The 19,495-nt window shown below is 38.4% G+C and overlaps 1 protein-coding gene across 1 annotated transcript in view; it reads left to right on the top strand.

Annotated features, from left to right (window-relative positions):
• The window catches only part of LOC114252968 (sodium potassium chloride cotransporter), a 53,347-nt gene extending 35,468 nt beyond the window's left edge, over window positions 1-17,879 (top strand). The window contains 11 exon segments of the mRNA XM_028187672.2: window positions 629-757; window positions 760-839; window positions 3,635-3,876; window positions 4,435-4,510; window positions 4,513-4,651; window positions 5,506-5,570; window positions 5,573-5,686; window positions 7,036-7,193; window positions 9,271-9,413; window positions 12,205-12,338; window positions 14,323-17,879. Coding sequence (XP_028043473.2) covers window positions 629-757; window positions 760-839; window positions 3,635-3,876; window positions 4,435-4,510; window positions 4,513-4,651; window positions 5,506-5,570; window positions 5,573-5,686; window positions 7,036-7,193; window positions 9,271-9,413; window positions 12,205-12,338; window positions 14,323-14,436 — 1,394 coding nt within the window. The 3' untranslated portion in view covers window positions 14,437-17,879.
• Window positions 17,880-19,495: the final 1,616 nt, after the last annotated feature.

Here is a 19,495-nt window from a genome sequence, read left to right as displayed (position 1 = left end):
CGAGTATCTCGCTCTCTCTTCCACTCACGATCCTTATGGATGAGCATAGGGATGCGCATTATTGTTGTCGATAAGCGTTATCGATAGTGTATTTAGTTTGTCCTTTTGTGGGTTAATGATAAAAATGAAAGAAAGAATCACTAATCGAACACTTACACCACATATCGCCGCACCAAATTAACAAGACCGGCAGAAATTAACACTTTGTAACTTTTCGGGATTTATTCTTATTTCAGTGAAAAATTTTGACACATTGTTGTTAACAACACGTGCATATATTATTTTGAATAAATTCTGCCGTTTTGATACAAAACAAAGGAGTAGCCATTGTGTCACTAAAGAGATTCAGAGAACGAATGCATAAAAACACATTACACTTCCACATAATGTACTATATATTTGCAAATGACTCTTAACATAACAATGTCTCACCACCCTTCGTATACCACCCCGCCGTCGATAATGGCGTTGCGCCCGCGCAACATGCTTACCGCCCTAGCCGGGCTATGTTCTATGACCCAAACTGCACGGACAAAATAATTCTACTATAGTTACATGTATCGAGTGTGTGTCATAAAAGTAGTATATCGTCTTAAGAATACATCGATGTGTTATTTGAATCGTTCAGATGTGAACTGGGGTAGTAGCACGCAAGCTCAGATGTACAAGACGGCGTTGTCCAGTGCCCACAACCTGGCCCGCACGGGGGAGCACGTGAAGAACTACTGGCCGCAACTCCTGGTGCTGGGGGGCGCGCCCACGCTCGTCCGCCGCTCGTAGACCTGGGCAGCCTCATCACCAAAGCCGGGTCTCTTATGATCATTGGAGATATTTCGAAGGTTAATAAAATTTACCGCAATCTCTTTTTAATACGCTTTTATTAGCTTCAGTCGTATGTATGTTTGTAACGGAATCTTTGAACATGATTTTGACCCCGGATCGGATTAACTCGAAATTTGATATAAATACTTATTAAGGATCGATGACAATGCAATATTAAAAAAAATATTAAAAAAAATTATATTTAACTAAAAAATAGAAAATAAAGTTTAATAAAGGACAATGCCCAAAAGTGGGCCTACTTTATGTCAAAACTATTTGTACTTGAAAAACTATGCCTTATTTTTTTACGTTGTTTAGTTTATGTATCAACGTTTCTTTTGCCCTGTCATTGTTTTACAAAAATATAAATTACTTATTTGATAACATCCCAAAACTTAGTGCCATAGTTTTTAAATTCGCCAATAGGCAAAGGGCTTAGCCCATACAGCCTTATAGTAAACCTATATACTGCCAAACGAAAGAGTGGTCTGTGACTTGAACAACAAATAAAAAAATAATAACTAATGGTTATAATTCAGACTTTTTAGTTTATTTTTGTTCAATTCAATATTTATATATTGTAATAATAATTATTACTTAAAACCATGAGTTATTTTATTTATTATTTTTAGATATTAATGATTCCATTAGTAAAAATCTCAATGGCCTACCATTACTCTATTCTTATTTTAAATGATCAGAGAGTTTTGGCAGCAACCCGAGTGAAGCGTCACTTGAAGTTTTATTATAATGTTTTTTTAATAGTTTATTGTGATGTATAATATATAAATTGGGCGTTGTTTTGTGTATTAAACGTCAATAATCGTTGTTCACGATTATTGAGGCATTGTAATAAAACTGTGGCTAACATAGCGGTGACTGTTTTTTTTTTTTTTCAAGATAAAAGGTCTGCGGAAATTCATGCTCACTCAATGAGCTATTCATCGAGTTGACGTCAAAACTCCCAAAAAGAGATACACCGGCTTTTTATTGACATAAAAAAATATAACTACGACAGATTAGACTCTTTGCCTGCTTATTGGCGAATTTAAAAACAACAACAACAATATCGTTGTCGGCTTCCGGATTTTCATTTCATTTTATTATTATTATGAGGATATAATAAAAATAAAATGTACGTAAGGGCTTATTTCTAGCAACATTAACCACAATTAACTTATTTAATACTGTAAATAATTATGAAAGCGATTATTGATTTCGAAAAAAATAATTAACAACTTAATTTTAGCTGCAGAAAAAAACAGATTTCTCTTAAACCTGGGTGAGAATATAAAAATAGTTTTCTGAATATGAAACGATATTTCTTTGTCTATCAAAATAAGTTAAAACCATCATGACGCGACAACTTTTTTTAGGGGCCCAAACGCCCATAGAAAATGGGCATTGTCCTTGAAAAAATGATTTTATTGTAGTATTGTAAAAGCGTATTTTGTTAGTTTTTTTTAAACTATTATTTCTTTTCTTGTGAACGATGCAGATGAGCAGTCTGCCCCGTGTGCGATGGATCCTCATTTTTTATGAGATATCTATACGAATATTACAAATGTGAATGTTTCGGTATTTCTTTTACTCGATTCACGCAAACATGACTGAACAGATTCGGGTGAAATTTTGCATAGTAATAGCTTACAACCTAGATACTTTTTACTATAACTTTTCACCATATAGATTAATTGTATCATAGTCAATGATATGACCCGGACAACGTCGCTGCTGTATTTAATATGAGTATGTTGGAATCGATTGGCAGTTTGTAGAACCGGAGTAGTACTAACAGCTCTTCAACCGGGAACATACAATGTGTTTGATTTTTGCGATCGCGAGACAATTATATGATAAAATTCACTCCCCGAATTCACGGCTTAAGTCATTGTGAAAAGCTGGAAAAAAACTTACATACATTACTTATTAATTAACGAGTTCTCACCTCGTTTTCCACTTCGGTAGATAGAAGCGAAAACTTAAAAAAAAACATGTATAGAACAAGTGGTAGAAGTGAAACCTTCAAAATTTGGCTTCAAGATAATGAGACGAATGTGAAATTTCTGGAAGAGGATAATTTTAACGGCCGTCTGGTGTAGTGGTAAGTGACATGGTCACTACACAAGGGGGTCGCGGGTTCGAATCCCGCCAAGGGAAGATATTTGTATGATAAATATAAATGTCTTTTCCAGGGTTATGGATGTATATTAAATATGTGTATGTGTATAATAAAAATCTTATATTTATTTCCGTTATCTGGTACCTGTAACACAAGTTCTTTACGAACTTATCACGGGACCAGTTAACGTGGCGTGACTGTTAGTAAATATTTATTTATTATTTATTTATTTATTTTAAATTGTAGGTTTTAGTAATGATCGCAATGATATCAAGTTTGATAACTATTTTGCATTTTAATCGTATATATTACATAGATTTATTCAGAATGTATTATGTACGAATATTAGGTACGAAGCAGAGTACAAAGAGAAACACGAATATAAGAAACACCGTATAATGCATCGTATCTCATTTTCTCCCGCGTTAAATCTTATGGATTTATGCGTTTGTCTCTTTTCACCGTCGCTTTTTCGTTTCATCGACTTTCGAATCACAATGATGCTAAAAAAGTTTTCACATCCATAATTCAGGTAGGCAGCGGCTTGGCTCTGCCCCTGGCATTGCTGAAGTCCATGGGCGACGTTAACCACTCACCATCAGGTGGGCCGTATGCTCGTCTGCCTACAAGGGCAATAAAAATAATAAAAAAAATCGTAAAATATATTTTAAAATATGATTTCGTGTTCAGGAAAAACTGTCATACAAGGTGTGCTCAGCGCGAGCTCGTGCAGATAACGAATGGCTGCAAGAGAGGAAAGTGCGCGCCTTCTGTTCGCTAGTGCACGGATTCAACTTTGAACAAGGAGCACGAGCCCTGATACAGGCGACCGGCGTCGGCAAACTGGCGCCCAACGTGTTACTCATGGGCTACAAGTCAGATTGGACAACTGCTTCGGCCGAAGATCTCGTTGCTTATTTCAATGTCTTACAGTAAGTCCTACGTTTGCTTAGTGTAAAAAAAAACCGATGAATAGTTTTTCATATTCGGTGAAAATTTCGAGAACAAAAAAATTCAACAAACATTCATTCCTTATCAAATACTTTTCGGGTAATTCTGGTAATGATCTTCTTTTTAATTTAACATTACTATTAAATTCGATATATTTTATTTTCTTAATATTGCTTAATACGAAATTTAAATTGTAATTTTTTACTACTTTATTGTTCTCTTTAGATAAGATATTATTACAATATTTAACAGCACATATAACATAATAGTTTAGGTTCGTATTTACGCATTGTTTATCAATGATCTTTTTTTTTCTATTTAAGCTGATAGCCTTAAGAGGCAATTTCAGCGTAACCTTAGCTAGTAGGTGAGCTCACGGGCCTCAAACCGGAGCTAACACTGACCCTAGCAAGAGCCGTGCTTCGCAGAATCTACCACCGGATCGGAAACGCGACCCATTGAGAAGATCCGGCGAGAAACTCAGTGGGCCTAAAGATCTGATTTAATAAGTCGAAATTTGAAACTGTTATATTCGCCAGCACGGCGTTCGAGAACCGTCTGGCCGTCGCTATAGTCCGTGTGCGCGGCGGGCTGGACTACGGCGCGGCGGGGGCGGGGAGGAGGGCGCGGGGTCGCTCACCGTCACGTCGAGCGGCTCGGGCGAGCTACACGTGCGCCGCTCAGACGCGCTCATCATGCACGCGGACTCAGACCTCGACATCCACACCGACTCATCCGTTAAAAACAATCTCCCCAGTTAGTATTCGGAATTCAAAGCAATCGTTCTGTGTGCTCAGTGCGAGTTTTTTAACGCTCTCGATAGCATAAAAGTTAACCCAATTTTGTATGCAGTTAGAACAGCGCCCCTAACGGCAAACGTAGGCAAACGATCCCATTCCATACAAATATGAACTAACTTTTACGCTATCGAGAACGTTAAAAAACTCGCACTAAGCACGCTGAACTAAGAACGAATACAATATTCAGTTAAGCGGAAAACAATGCTCACTTGTATGCATCACGTAGTTTGTTTAAGGCGAATAGTGACGACCACAGAAAAAAACAAAATATTTCTGTGCTGACGACACATGCTCCATCCTTCTCGCACATATCACGTGTTCAAAGAGATTGAAATGCACTGTTAATTTTCCGTGAGTTTTATCACTGATGTGACCTATTGTGTGATGTCGTCATGGCCTAAAGGATAAGACGTTCGATGCATTCGTATCGAGCGATGCAATGGTGTTCGAATCCCGCAGGCGGGTAGCAATTTTTCTAATGAAATACGTACTTAGCAAATGCTCACGATTGACTTCCACGGTGAATAACATTGTATAATAAAAATCAAACCCGCAAAATTATAATTTGCGTAATTACTGGTGGTAGGACCTCCTGTGAGTCCGCGCGGGTAGGTACCACCACTCTGCCTATTTCTGCCGTGAAGCAGTAATGCGTTTCGGTTTGAAGGGTGGGGCAGCCGTTGTAACTATACTGAGACCCTAGAACTCATATCTCATTTATATACCTCATAGAACACATTCGCCTGTCAAGGCTAGGTTCTCTCGTCCAGCCATCTAAGCAATAAAAAAATACCTTTGTTTTTTCAACAGATATTTTAACACTGTCCACTTCGCGATCTTTCACAATAACTGATGCCAAAGACATAAAAGATAAGAAAAGAAAGACAAAAGGCCCACCGACATGCATCGTCAGATCATCTACAACGCGGCGAACGGAATTGAACTGTCTAAAGATCAATTAACTCAGATGTCAATATTTAAACGGAAACAGGTAGGTAATTCATGGCTGCTTTTAATATCTTAATAGTAAACAAACAATATTAACATACAATAAAGTTCTATATAGTCTATTAAGGTTAACAATTGATAGATATAACAATTTAAACACAATGATTCATCAAGAGACATCCGAGTATTGATATATTTGTCATAGCCGATAAATATCAACAGAAAATGGAGATTTACTGTTAATATTTTTAATGAAACTGCTGTGGCTGTAGTAACTATATTTAATATGAATTTATTATCTGAATCCGTAGATCGCAACGCGTATATAAGTATATTGTATCAGACGGTTAGAATGTTTGAAATCAAAAGACGCGCGATTGTGACCAGTATTTTTTTTTAATAAGCAAAAACTGCGTTATTCCAAAATGTGTTAAAATATCCACCAAGAAAGACATAGCTGGGATACAAAACATTCTTCCCAAAACAAATAAAAACAACTATTTGCCAGTACAATTTTCAAATGTAGACGAATAACACTTTAGTCGTCCATGGTTACGAAAACTATAAATTATTGGAAACATTGGAAATAATAAAATAAAATCCAAAGAAAATACTACATAACTATATAATACATATTATCTACAAAATAGAAATCTGAGTAACATGCCATTTTATACTTATCAAAACACTTCACATACAATTTTACGATAATATGGCGCTACTCATATGTCACACGTCCTTACGGGTCCATCAGATCCAATAACCCTTGCATTAGACACCTTTAGCTCTAACACTAGGAGTAGGGACCCCGGTAACCGTTCTCGTCGAAATCGGTAAAGAGTTCGATGTGCAACCTAACCAACTAATTTCTACCGTGAAGCAGAAATGCGTTTCGGTTTGAAGGGTGGGGTAGCCGTTGTAACTATACTTGAGACCTTAGAACTTATATCTCAAGGTGGGTGGCGCATTTACGTTGTGGATGTCTATGGGCTCCAGTAACCACTTAACATCAGGTGGGCTGTGAGATCGTCCACCCATCTAAGCAATAAAAAAAAAATACATTCACAAGTCCGCTGAGTTTCTCGACGGATCTTCTCAGCGGGTCGCGATCCCGATCCGATAGTAGATTCATTCGCGAAACAGCTACTCTTGAGTTGTTTGGTCTCCTTTGGAGGCGCTCGGGTAGCTGTTATCAAATCCCACCCCTCCTGGCTGAGCCCTTGCTCGCCCACCTGCCCTGGTAAAACTGGAAAGGCCTCCGGGCCACTAATAATCTCTCAAACATAAATAAATACTGATATGTCAACCCGTGTACATTTCTATGTACAAAGATATTTCTCGAATTATTGTATCTGACCACAATGAGGAGGAATAAAATCTTTGTCGTTATAGGAATCCGGGACGGTGGACGTGTGGTGGCTATACGACGACGGCGGCCTCACAATCCTGCTCCCGTACATCATCTCGCAACGATCCGCCTGGGGGAACTGCAAGCTTCGTATATTCGCACTCGCTAACCGACTCAACGAAATGGAGCTCGAAGAAAGAAAGTGAGTGGTTCCTTTATTCGATCAGTTGGAGTCGGTGCACGATAAGTCGTCGTGGCCTAAAAGATAAGATGTCCGGTGCATTCGTATCTAGCGATGCATCGGTGTTCGAATCCTGCAGGGGGTACCAATTTTTCTAATCAAATACGTGCTTAATAAATGTTCACGATTGACTTCCACGGTGAAGGAATAACATTGTGTAATAAAAATCTAACCCGCAAAATTATAATTTGCATAATTACTGGTAGGACGTCTTGTGAGTCCGCGCGGGTAGGTACAACCACCCTGCTTATTCTCCTGCGAAACAGTAATGCGTTTCGGTTTGGAGGGTGGGGCAGCCGTTGTAATTATACTGAGACCTTGGAACTCATATCTCAACGTGGGTGGCGGCATTTACGTAATAGATGTCTATGGGCTCCCGTAGCCTCTTAACACCAGGTGGGCTGTGAGCTCGTCTATCAATTTATTCAATGAAAAAAAGTTTTAGTTGTCCAGTCGTCTTGTTCATGACTTACAATACCAAGACTGACCGGTCGATGATAATCTTTCGTGCGATGGTCCTGTCATTGGATTAGAATTGTTCTCATCGATGAACAATTCGGATTCCGTACAAATCACTCATGCGTTCAACAGGTGCACCGCCTCACGGAGCACATTCTTGTGGGGCTTAATCGACCAAAACCGTTATACACGGGAGCTCTCTTCTTCGACGTCGCAAAAGCGTTCGACAAAGTCTGGCACAACGGTTTGATTTTCAAACTATTCAACATGGGCGTGCCGGCTAGTCTCGTGCTCATCATATGGGACTTCTTGTCGAACCGCTCTTTTCGATATCGAGTCGAGGGAACCCGCTCCTCCCCACGACCTCTCACAGCTGGAGTCCCGCAAGGCTCTGTCCTCTCACCCCTCCTATTTAGCTTATTCGTTAACGATATTCCCCGGTCGCCGCCGACCCATTTAGCTTTATTCGCCGACGACACGACTGTTTACTATTCGAGTAGAAACAAGTCCCTAATCGCGAAGAAGCTTCAGAGCGCAGCCCTAGCCCTAGGACAGTGGTTCCGAAATGGCGCATAGACATCAACCCAGCGAAAAGTACTGCGGTGCTATTTCAGAGGGGAAGCTCCACACGGATTTCCTCCCGTATTAGGAGGAGGAATCTCACACCCCCGATTACTCTCTTTAGTCAATCCATACCCTGGGCCAGGAAGGTCAAGTACCTGGGCGTTACCCTGGATGCATCGATGACATTCCGCCCGCATATCAAATCAGTCCGTGACCGTGCCGCGTTTATTCTCGGTAGACTCTACCCCATGATCTGTAAGCGGAGTAAAATGTCCCTTCGGAACAAGGTGACACTTTACAAAACTTGCATAAGGCCCGTCATGACTTACGCGAGTGTGGTGTTCGCTCACGCGGCCCGCACACACATACACACCCTTCAATCTCTACAATCCCGCTTTTGCAGGTTAGCCGTCGGAGCTCCGTGGTTCGTGAGGAACGTTGACCTACACGACGACCTGGGCCTCGAATCTATCCAGAAATACATGAAGTCAGCGTCGGAACGGTACTTCGATAAGGCTATGCGTCATGATAATCGCCTTATCGTAGCCGCCGCTGACTACTCCCCGAATCCTGATCATGCAGGAGCCAGTCACCGTCGACGCCCTAGACACGTCCTTACGGATCCCTCAGATCCAATAACCTTTGCACTAGACGCCTTCAGCTCTAGGTGCAGGCTTAGGGACCTCGGTAACCGTACTCGTCGAACTCGACAAAGAGTTCGCCGTGCAACCTAACCCATGAATCAGCTCGCTGAGTTTCTCGCCGGATCTTCTCAGCGGGTCGCGATTCCGATCCGGTAGTAGATTCATTCGCGAAGCACCTGCTCTTGAGCTGTTAGGTCTCCTTCGGAGGCGCTCGGGTAGCTGTTAGCAAACCTGATATTGGATCATTCGGTTAAATGAAAGCATGTACAATATTACGATTTAAAAGATGTAATCCAAATTTTACACTCCTTAGTTACCGATATTTTATTCATAAAGCACAGTTTTGTATTTTAAATTCTGTTGATTTTCAGTATGGCCAATTTACTGTCGAAGTTCCGGATTGACTATTCGTCGTTGACAATGGTCCAAGACATAACGGAGCCTCCGCAACCAGAGACCAAAGCGCTCTTTGATGAGACCATAAAGAAATTTACAAGTGATTCTGCTGCCCCAGGTAAAGGCCAGCTTAAAACCCTACATTCTTTAATAACGCTTCAAAGGGCTAATAGAAATAACCCATATCTGCATTTTACGGTCATCATAGAATTCACCAGCTAAATCTGGACCCAATTACGTCATTAACAGTGAGTTTTCAATTTCACTTTCCATAATTTTTTACAACCCTGGAATAACCCCCCCCCCCCCTATATTAATTAGGAAACTGTAGGGCATCCTTTCTTCGAATTTATGTTCAACAGGTAGGTACATCATTAACAGCCTATTTATATCCACTGTTGGTTATAGGCCTTTCCCAAGTCACGCCACGGACCCCATCTTGGGCCTCTCTCATCTCCATCCACTGCCACTGCCTTGCTCCACCCTGTTACTGGGCGTACGTTTATCAGTCAGCGGAACTCCGTCCGGTAACCGTCCTCGTCGAACCCTTCGCTTGCGACGAAGGGCTCGAGGAGCGAATTAACCCACAGACACAGCCCACTGAGTTTCTCGCCGGATCTTCTCAGTGGGTCGCGTTTCCGATCCGGTGGTAGATTCTGCGAAGCACTGCTCTTGCTAGGGTCAGTGTTAGCATCACTCCGGTTTGAGCCCCATGAGCTCGCCTACTAGTTAAGGTTACGCTGAAACAGCCTCTCAAGGCTATCAGCTTAGGTAGGAAAAAAAAAGGAACTCCAGAACTCGTCTACCCCAACGGACATCTGTCCTGTGACAGATATGGTCGGCCAATTGCTACTTCAGCTTGCTTATACATTGAGCTATGTCGGTTACTCTGATTCTTTGGCGAATGACTTCGTTTCAGATACGATCCTTTAGAGAAATACCGAACATAGCTCGTTCCGTTACTCACTGAGCGACTTTAAGCCAATACCCAAATAACGTAATGAAAGGCTGAAATATTACTGGTTTGAAATCATATGATTATATTTATCGAATTAAATAGGAAAAATATATGGATTCTATCACCACACATTGACCTAAGCTTTAATCGTCAATTATTATTATTACATTTCATCCTTTAATACAAAAAAGTTATTGATTTCACATTACGTACTATAACATATAAATGCAATCACTTTGTTATTCTAAAAATTGAATCATTACAACATCATTTCAATGACACTAGTTAATCGCAACACTAGCGTATGAGTGCATTATCTATGCGCAACACTAAGTACATCAAATACTAATTGATAAGATAAGATAATATTTATTGATAAGACTCGTGCGTCGTCTCTCCTAAATTATTGGTACTCCGGAACTGCCAACATTTAAAAGAGGCCGTATTGAGAATCTTTTTCGATAATTACGCGCCTCGATCTGGAAATTGAAAAAAAAAAGATGTGGTGTCGTGGGACACCGAATAGGAACGAAGTTCCAAATATAAAAAAAAAAAAAGAATTACGAGAAAAAAATCGCGCGGTGAAATATCGCTGTGCGGAACAAGGCCTTATTCCACGGACTTTTTCTTACGGTTTTTACTATCACATTTTTTTCAGTTCGGTCGCGCAGCAAAATCCCTATCTCCTCCAAGCCTGCAGTAAGGAACTTCGTTCCAAAAAAAAATTGCGCATTTGAGATATTTCTTTAGTAAATAGTAGTTTATCTACCTGAAAATAGATGGCGCTTAACATTAACTCCAATCGTGGCTTGTGTTACGACGTTGATGTCTAAAATGACATTATGGCCGCAAAAATGAATGTAAACTTTACAGAGTTTTGGTGAAATACATGAACGATACGCGAACGTATAGAAATATTCGGCTGCTATGCCTTCTTGTTTTATTATTAGGACCCCCGTAGATACAACCTATTGAGTTTCTCACAGAATCTTCTCACTGGGTCGCGATTCCGATCCGACCGTAGTTTCTGCCAAGCGCTGCTTTTGCTAGGATTAGTGTTAGCAAATTGTCTCAGATTGCCCGTGAGCTCACCTACCCGTCCCCGTATAGCTGGAACAGTCCGTTAGGGTACCAGTGCAAAAATATGAAAAAAAGTTGGGACAATTATTGCAAGGCTTGAAACCCGACAGGATGTCTTACGGTGAGCGACGATTTTCCACGTTCCGAAGCCATTAGCCTCCGGTGAACAGTTAATCAAATAGACACTGGACTGGAATTTCCATATAAAGTAAATAAAAACATCACTAAAAATTCCTCGTGCACTTCTTATAAACAGGGCCGGATTTAGACTTAATTCCGCTCCGGGGCACCGGAAAAAAATCCGCCCCAATACTGGAATTTTACCTAAACTTATAGTTAATATATTTTATTTTTCACAATTAAAATAATTAATTTATTTCAGAAACTTTATCATAAGTTATATATTCCAAAAACATAATATTATTTTTTTTCTAACAATTTTAAATTTTGCACTTAGGGTGACTCATAATTATATTACTTCAAAAAAAAAAGTTAATTAAATTGCTTTAATTCCAGAAAATTGAAAAATCGATTATTATTTTAATTGTTCAAGGAAATAAATTAATTAAATCATTTTGATTATTAATTTTTACCAAAAGTGCCAAAATTATAATTCACAAATAATGGCTGAATTGAATTTGTTGAATTATCAATTAAACAGAAAATTATTAATTAATAGAAATACAAATTGTAATAGCAATCTTGATAGGAATAAAAAAAAATTACTTTCAAAATATGGCCGCCTTAAAAAAATTTGCTTCCCTGGGCACTTGCCCCGACTGCCCCTAGTGTAAATCCACCACTGCCTATTATCATTAATTCCCGGAACAACATTGTCTCAAAGGAAAACTAATGAAAAACTTTATTGCAGAGTGTCGTATTAGCGAGACGGAGTTGACGACGCTATCCGGTAAGACGAACAGGCAGCTGCGACTGAGGGAACTTTTACTCGCCAACTCAAGGGACTCGAGGCTCATCGTTATGTCGCTACCCATGCCCAGAAAGGTGAGTCATGCGTATGCGCTGTTTATACCAAGGTACTGATAACAGCAAACATCGCGGACGTTAGGTAGACTCATGCAAAAAGCCACCCTTGAAACAAACTTTAACTATAAGTGCTAAGTAATAAAAATATAAACTTACTAGCTGTACCAGTCCGCTTCACTGGGCATTTAAAATTAACATTATTATTTCCCACCCCCCACAAAGATTCTCATCATTAACGCCCCCGCAACTGGTGTAGGGAGTCCAACACTCATATAAATATTAGCCTATCCATTAAGTACATGTATTTTCTACATGGATACCAAGTTTCAATCGGATGCATGGTTCAGTAGTTATAACGGAACATCCGTAAAAACTGTAGATTTATATATTAGTATAGATGATATATGCTAGTATTACTACTAACACTTTACCCAAGTAATTGGAATGGAGACCGCGTCCCTCAGAATGATTTGGTGGCATTATTTAGTATTTTTATTGAATAGTAGTGTGAAGAAGCGAGATAAACACTTTTTGCCACGTTGTGGAAAGCGGCTTACAGAGTCCATGGACATCACAATGTGAACGCCACTATCCTGTCTTGAGACACGAGGCCGAAGCTTGAATTGTATTGGACAGGGACTGTCTCAGCCCTCAATCCGGAACGCATTAACTGCTTGATGACTATGGGCACCATTAACACGTATGCCATCTAAATTTTGGCCCACTGAGCTCGCCGGATTTTCTCAGTGTGACGCATTTCCGATCTGGTGGTAGATTCTGGGAAGCATTGCTCTTGCTAGGGCCAGTGTTAGCAAAACACCCGGCTTGAGCCCCGTGAGCTCACCTACACTTCAAGGAAAAGCTGAAATAGTCAATCAAGGTTATATTGCTACAGATTCTACATAATTATTATACATAATATATAGTATTTCCTTCGGATTTCGGGCGTCAACCACATAATCAAAACTACTTTTCGGTTTAAGCTCGCACTGTTTTTAATACCTACGTTTATTTAATTTCGAATTCTTTACAGTTTTTTTTGGTCACGACCAAATGTGTTATTGTATTGAATATTATGGTAACTCGAAAACATCGGAAATAATAAAATGATAACTAAAGAACGCGTGATTAAATCATAAAAGTAGTATGAGTACTCGTATATTTGTTACTATATCCTATTCTATGTTCTACTGAGGCCGTTAAATTAGTTTTAATTATTTAAACATATCGACGCTTGAAAGGCAAATGTGACTAAGCGACAATGCGTGAACTTTACAGTTTTTTTCCCCACCCGCACGGCAGGTGGGGTATGTGGGAGTCGAACCTCACCAAAAACTCCTGCCGCTCACAGCCGGCGCCCTACCCCGGACCGGGCGGGAACCCAGTCGGAGCTATTGAGACGGCAGGAAAGGGTTTACGCAGAGCATATTACATCCATCCCGCCAACCCCTAGACGCCGGACCGGTGGCCGCCAGCGACACGACCGCCGGTTCCCTCGGTCGACGGGCCCAGAGCCCGCACTAATGGCGCCGCGCTACACGGTCGGAGCGGTCGGGGGAACGCGGCCTACCACGCCGCCCCACGCCTAGGCTCCTCTCCGCACAAAGCGGGTGGAGCCCGAAGCTCTTAGGGGGCCGGGTTACGGACGGGACCCCGATCCCGACCCCCTGCTCGGCGGCGGCGGATTTCTGCGTAGTGAGGAGAGCTTTGCCTCACTCGCCCCGCCGCCTCCTTCTGCGAGATGGTGCACTCGCAGAAGTCGAGAGACTAATTTAAAGTCGAAATACCTGAAAAAAAATTTATTTTAACGAATCTAGCTGTAGGTTTGAAATGATTTTAATAGACCTAGAAATATTTTTTTTTTGCTCATCGAATATGGTTATTGCCTTTCATTTATGTATAAAGCAGTTATTGTCGCTTAGTCACGTTTGCCTTTAAAGCGTCGATATGTAGTTAATATGTTTGTTATTACCTATATCCTATCCTATGTTCTACTTACCAGGGTTCCGTGTCAGCGCCGCTGTACATGGCGTGGCTAGAGATGATGAGTCGTGACCTGCCGCCGATGCTCTTCGTACGAGGGAACCACACTTCAGTGCTCACGTTCTATTCTTGATTTCAATTTGGTATAATAATTTAAACACATGTTTGTTTTTGCTGATATATTCCAATATGGCGACCGTGAATTGAACAACGAGCATGAAAAGCGGAATTATTTTGGCATCATACGATTATTATTTGTTAGATTATTTAAATGAATTAAAAGTGTAAGAGTAAGAGAAAATCCACCATTAGTTAAATGTTTCATGGCCATAAAATTTACGAGAACAAACCTATACTGAAGTTTAATTATTGAATATCGAATTGGAGTACTTTAATTATTAATAATTCAACTTACGAGTTCAGGCATTTAAATATAAGGTTAAAATATATTTTTGTAGCTTTTTTATTTATGTACATGTTTAATTAGGAAAATAGATAAAAGAGAGTGTTGTTGAAACCACTGTTTCAAAGATTATGTACCTAAGGCTAGTCCCAGTGATGGACAATATTGTTTTTAATATATTCAGTATTCTTTGGTAGTATTAATTTAATATTATTTATTGAGTTTAATTAAGTACGTGCAAAAGAACTTCTTGTGATTTTTGTTACTATGATTTTCTTTATTATTAATAAGTACCGCCATTTTAAAAACGACGGAAAATTTGAAATTTTCGTTGTCAAAACTTGTGAGCTGATTTAATATGTTGTCTGTCATTTCATGTCAGACAATCAGTGTCTTCAAACACGCCGTAATTACGGTAGACTTACCATATTTTTTCTAATTCTCCCATCTACCGTAGATATGTTCTATAGCCACACTCTACAGCAATTTCGGTCGCCTCCTAAATTTCTAGAATTCTGGAAATAAATTAAATTTATTATTTTTATTAATTATTAGATTTCTGGAATTACTAAACTTAATACTTAATTTACTGCTAGCATGTAATCAAATTAGTTTAATATTACTATTTTGTTACGGCAACACTGTAATGGGGAATTCTGGTTTCTGGAATACTGGGAATAAATTTCATTTCAACTTTTGACAACGAAAATTATCTGTCTGTGACTGAAAAAAAGACCAACATTTTTAAACTCACTTTTAAGTTACTATCTCATATAGCTCACACGGATCTTGAAGTCCAGCAGAATATAGATGATGATTGGTGGCACTTTCGAAATTACATCCAACAAAACAAGTGCATCGTGTATCGCAAATAAAAACCAAAGAATAGTAATGGCCATTCTTGAATTTGTCACGTTTTATGTTAGGAATGCTATACCACATTCAAACGCTGAATGTGAACGTATTTTTAGTGTGACTTGAAGACAAAGAAAAGGTCAGTGGAAAAAATCAGTTGTCCACAAAATCTATTGCTGGTTCACGCAGCAGATTATTAAGATATAGCTGTGTTGATTTCCATGCCATATATCAATGTATAAAAAAAACGGACCTGCGGTTATTTTACTTGATTTAAGTGAGATACTTAATTATTATAACATATTTAGAATAGAAACAATTCAGGTTTATTGAAGAATTTTATCAATAAACGGTTACCATAATATTTATTTTATCCTACGGTATTAGAGTTCCATCTACCGTATTTTTAGGCTAGCAACACCATAATGTTTATAGACACTATGCAATTTTCTACTGACTCGCTACTATCATAGTTACAGGCATAGAGAGCCACTGAACCATATTTGTATCTCTTGTATCTTTTATCTTTTGGTTTTATCTGGAGCTATGTTTTATAATAGTAACCAGTATTAGCATAAGAAATCCTTGATTGACTAGATTGTATTGTGTTTAACACGATCCACACACTAGCAACTATATCTGTCTCGCAGTGTATAATTCCCCGAAAAATGATTTATTTATTTGTTTTTGGCACGAAATGACAATTAAATAGCGGATTAGTAAATTTTATAACCTTTTTAATTACAAAGAATGTAATATTTAACAAGGTACATACCTACTTAATTTCAACGTACTTAAACTATTTGAAAAACACTTAACCTAATAATAATAATAACTTAATAATAATAAATTAATAATTTAAATATTTTTAACTATACTTAACCTAAGGCGTAGATTAGACAAATATCATATGAACAAGATTACTAATTATAATAAATAAATAATTCGAACCATCGATAAACTTTTTGACTAGATCAAATTATTTTCTCTAAGTTTAGTTGTAAGAAATAATAATCTAATTTTAATTTCACTTCACTTGCTTTTCTTTTTAATAATAGTACATTAGTTCCGTAATCTCGTGTAATGTATATTAAAAGTCTTAGTATCATCAGAATTATCATGAAAATTTTGACTGTGTCATCGGATAATTATACGAAGTATTATTTATAATTAATCTAGTGAGTGTGTATTATGTTATGATAAAAAGTTCGATTTAATAAACAATGTTAAAAATTACTGGCAATAGTGAAATAGAGCTTGTGGATTAATGTAGAAATGAACTAGCAGTGGAAAATAATTATGATTAGTGACTATTAAAATTGATTTTAATATCTTTAAAATTAAATAAAAACACACACAGAATTGTCTTTTCGATTATATATCTCAAATATATTAAGTGTATAATCTATGGATTAGAGAATAACGGCGGCGTGGGAGCGAGATTTTTTCAAAAAGAGCTCCTTTAAAAAAGGTGAATAGTATAAAAGAGCCACCTAGTGAGGACTGCGGAGACTAATATTCGGTTGCAGCGACACCTACAGTACAGGACTAAAACTAATGCAAAAAAATACGAGAGCTGCACATCTATCTTAAAAAAAGCTTAATTATTATGTGCATAATTTATGGGGGAACGGGTGAAAAATCAGGTGATTCGTTCAACTAATCAGTGCGCACTTTGCGATTCGTCATACGCAAAATCACGATTTGGCGGCTGGATATTGATCAGTTTATAAATCTACGAAGTTTCAGTGTTGGCTCATAATTTATCGATAATTTATAACTTTTATAAATCACTAGATTAATAATAATATAATAATAATAATTGGTTTTTTGCTTAGATGGGTGGAGGAGCTCACAGCCCACCTGTTGTTAAGTGGTTACTGGAGCCCATAGGCATCTACAGCGTAAATGCGCCACCCACCTTGAGATATAAGTTCTAAGGTCCCAAGTATAGTTACAATGGCTGCCCCACCCTTCAAACCGAAACGCATTACTGCTTCACTGCAGAAATAGGCAGGGTGGTGGTACCTACCGACTCGGGCCCACAAGAGGTTCTAGCACGTAAAATTTCGTAAAATTATCTGATGACAACTGCAAATAATTGTAGCTTTAGAATAATAAGAGCACCACCTAAATTGGCAGCACGCCGAAGCCGAATTCGGCAAAAGTTCTGTTGTAAGAACAATTGTTTTTATTTCATTCATAGCTTTTACACACAATTACACACAATAGTATAGTAGAACTAACTTTATAATATATTTTGTGATATTATTTTCTGTACAATTTAATTTTTAAATCATTAAAATTTTGTAGCTAACAATTTTTGTCTTTAATTATAAACGTTTATGATTTTATTAGATCTTTTTTTAAATAAATTTCGAAAGAAAAAATAATTGCGGTTTTTTTTAACATTTATTTTTTTAACACGAGTAAATTTTTTTTAGAGTACCGGGGCCTCATTTTGTTATTCCCTGGATAGGTGGACGAGCTCATAGCCCATCTGGTGTTGAGTGGCCACTGGAGCCCATACACATTAATAACATAAACGCCGCCATCCACCTTGACACAAGAGTTCTAAATCTCTGTTTTTACAGTACAACGGCTGCCCCACCCTTCAAACCGAAACGCATTACTGCTTCACGGCAGAAAATAAGCAGGATGGTGGTGGCTGCGAGCTCACAAAATGCTCTACCGCCAGTAGTTACGTAATTTTTTTTTTGAAGTGAAACTTCTAATGCGACTTCCAACAAGGTTGCGTTAAACGTTTAACGCTACCATGGACTGGAAAGAGACCGAGCGAGAGTGAATGCGTGGCACCCGAACGGGTGCTCGTACTATAACTGTTACAGGCCAGGGCGAGCGTTAGCAACGAGTAGCGTCCAATATTTTAATGAAATATTTAAAAATATGTACATAATAGCTCTACTGCGAACAACTGATGAGATTAAAGCACGAAGTTGAGAGAAAGCAGCAGAAATTAATCAACAGAAGTGATAACGCTAGACCTCACACATATTTAGCCACTCAGCAAAAATTAAGAGAGCTTGGCTGGGAGGTGTTAATGCATCCGCCGTATAGTCCTGACCTTGCACCTTCAGATTTCCACCTGTTTCGGTCTATTCAGAATTCTTTAGGCAGTGTCAGGATAACATCACGAGAGGACTGCCAAAACCAATTGTCGCGGTATTTTGATCAGAAGCCCCAAAATTTCTATAGCAATGGGATCATGTCCTACAAGATAGCAAAATGTTATTGAACAAAATGGTACCTACATACTTTAATTAAATGTAAATAAACTATATTAATAAATGTTCTGGATATTCTTAAAAAATGCGAAGAAACTTTTCCCTAACCTATTATAATTTAAAAAATATATATATAATATAAATGTTGAAGATGTCGCATCTCTTATACACAGCATTCCCTATTACAAGAGCAATCCGATTTATGGATGAAAAATGAAGAAAACCACAATACTACACATCGAATAAGAAGTTTCACTTCATTCACGTGCACCAAGTTGCACGCACACAGTTTTTTTTTTCGGGTATTTTTTTTATTACTCGATGCTATTCAACATGGAAGGAATTCGCGAATAGTTTTAAGCACATATTTCATCAAGAAGATTGGTACCTGCTACCACGATTAGAACACCGGCCCAGTCGCATTGATGGATATTAATGTATACCGGGCGTCTATTACGAGTATGTGCTTAAGAAATTAATTTAAATTTAACATTAATATTACTTATTATCAAAGTATGGTCGACGTACTTTTTAAAATCTACACGTGTATTCTATTTCAAGTTCTTTGCCCTGCAGACCGTGTATTACCATATCGTACTATGAACGCAATAGGCACAGAAAAAAAAGCGACAAAAATTATTACTGTGCCCTAGAACAGTGTCAATAGCTTATCTTACCCGTATACAAAG

Source organism: Bombyx mandarina, chromosome 21 (assembly GCF_030267445.1).
Source record: "Bombyx mandarina strain Sakado chromosome 21, ASM3026744v2".
NCBI lineage: Eukaryota > Metazoa > Arthropoda > Insecta > Lepidoptera > Bombycidae > Bombyx > Bombyx mandarina.
The sequence above is the reverse complement of the archived record's forward strand: the minus strand, read 5'-3'. Positions and strand labels throughout refer to the sequence as shown.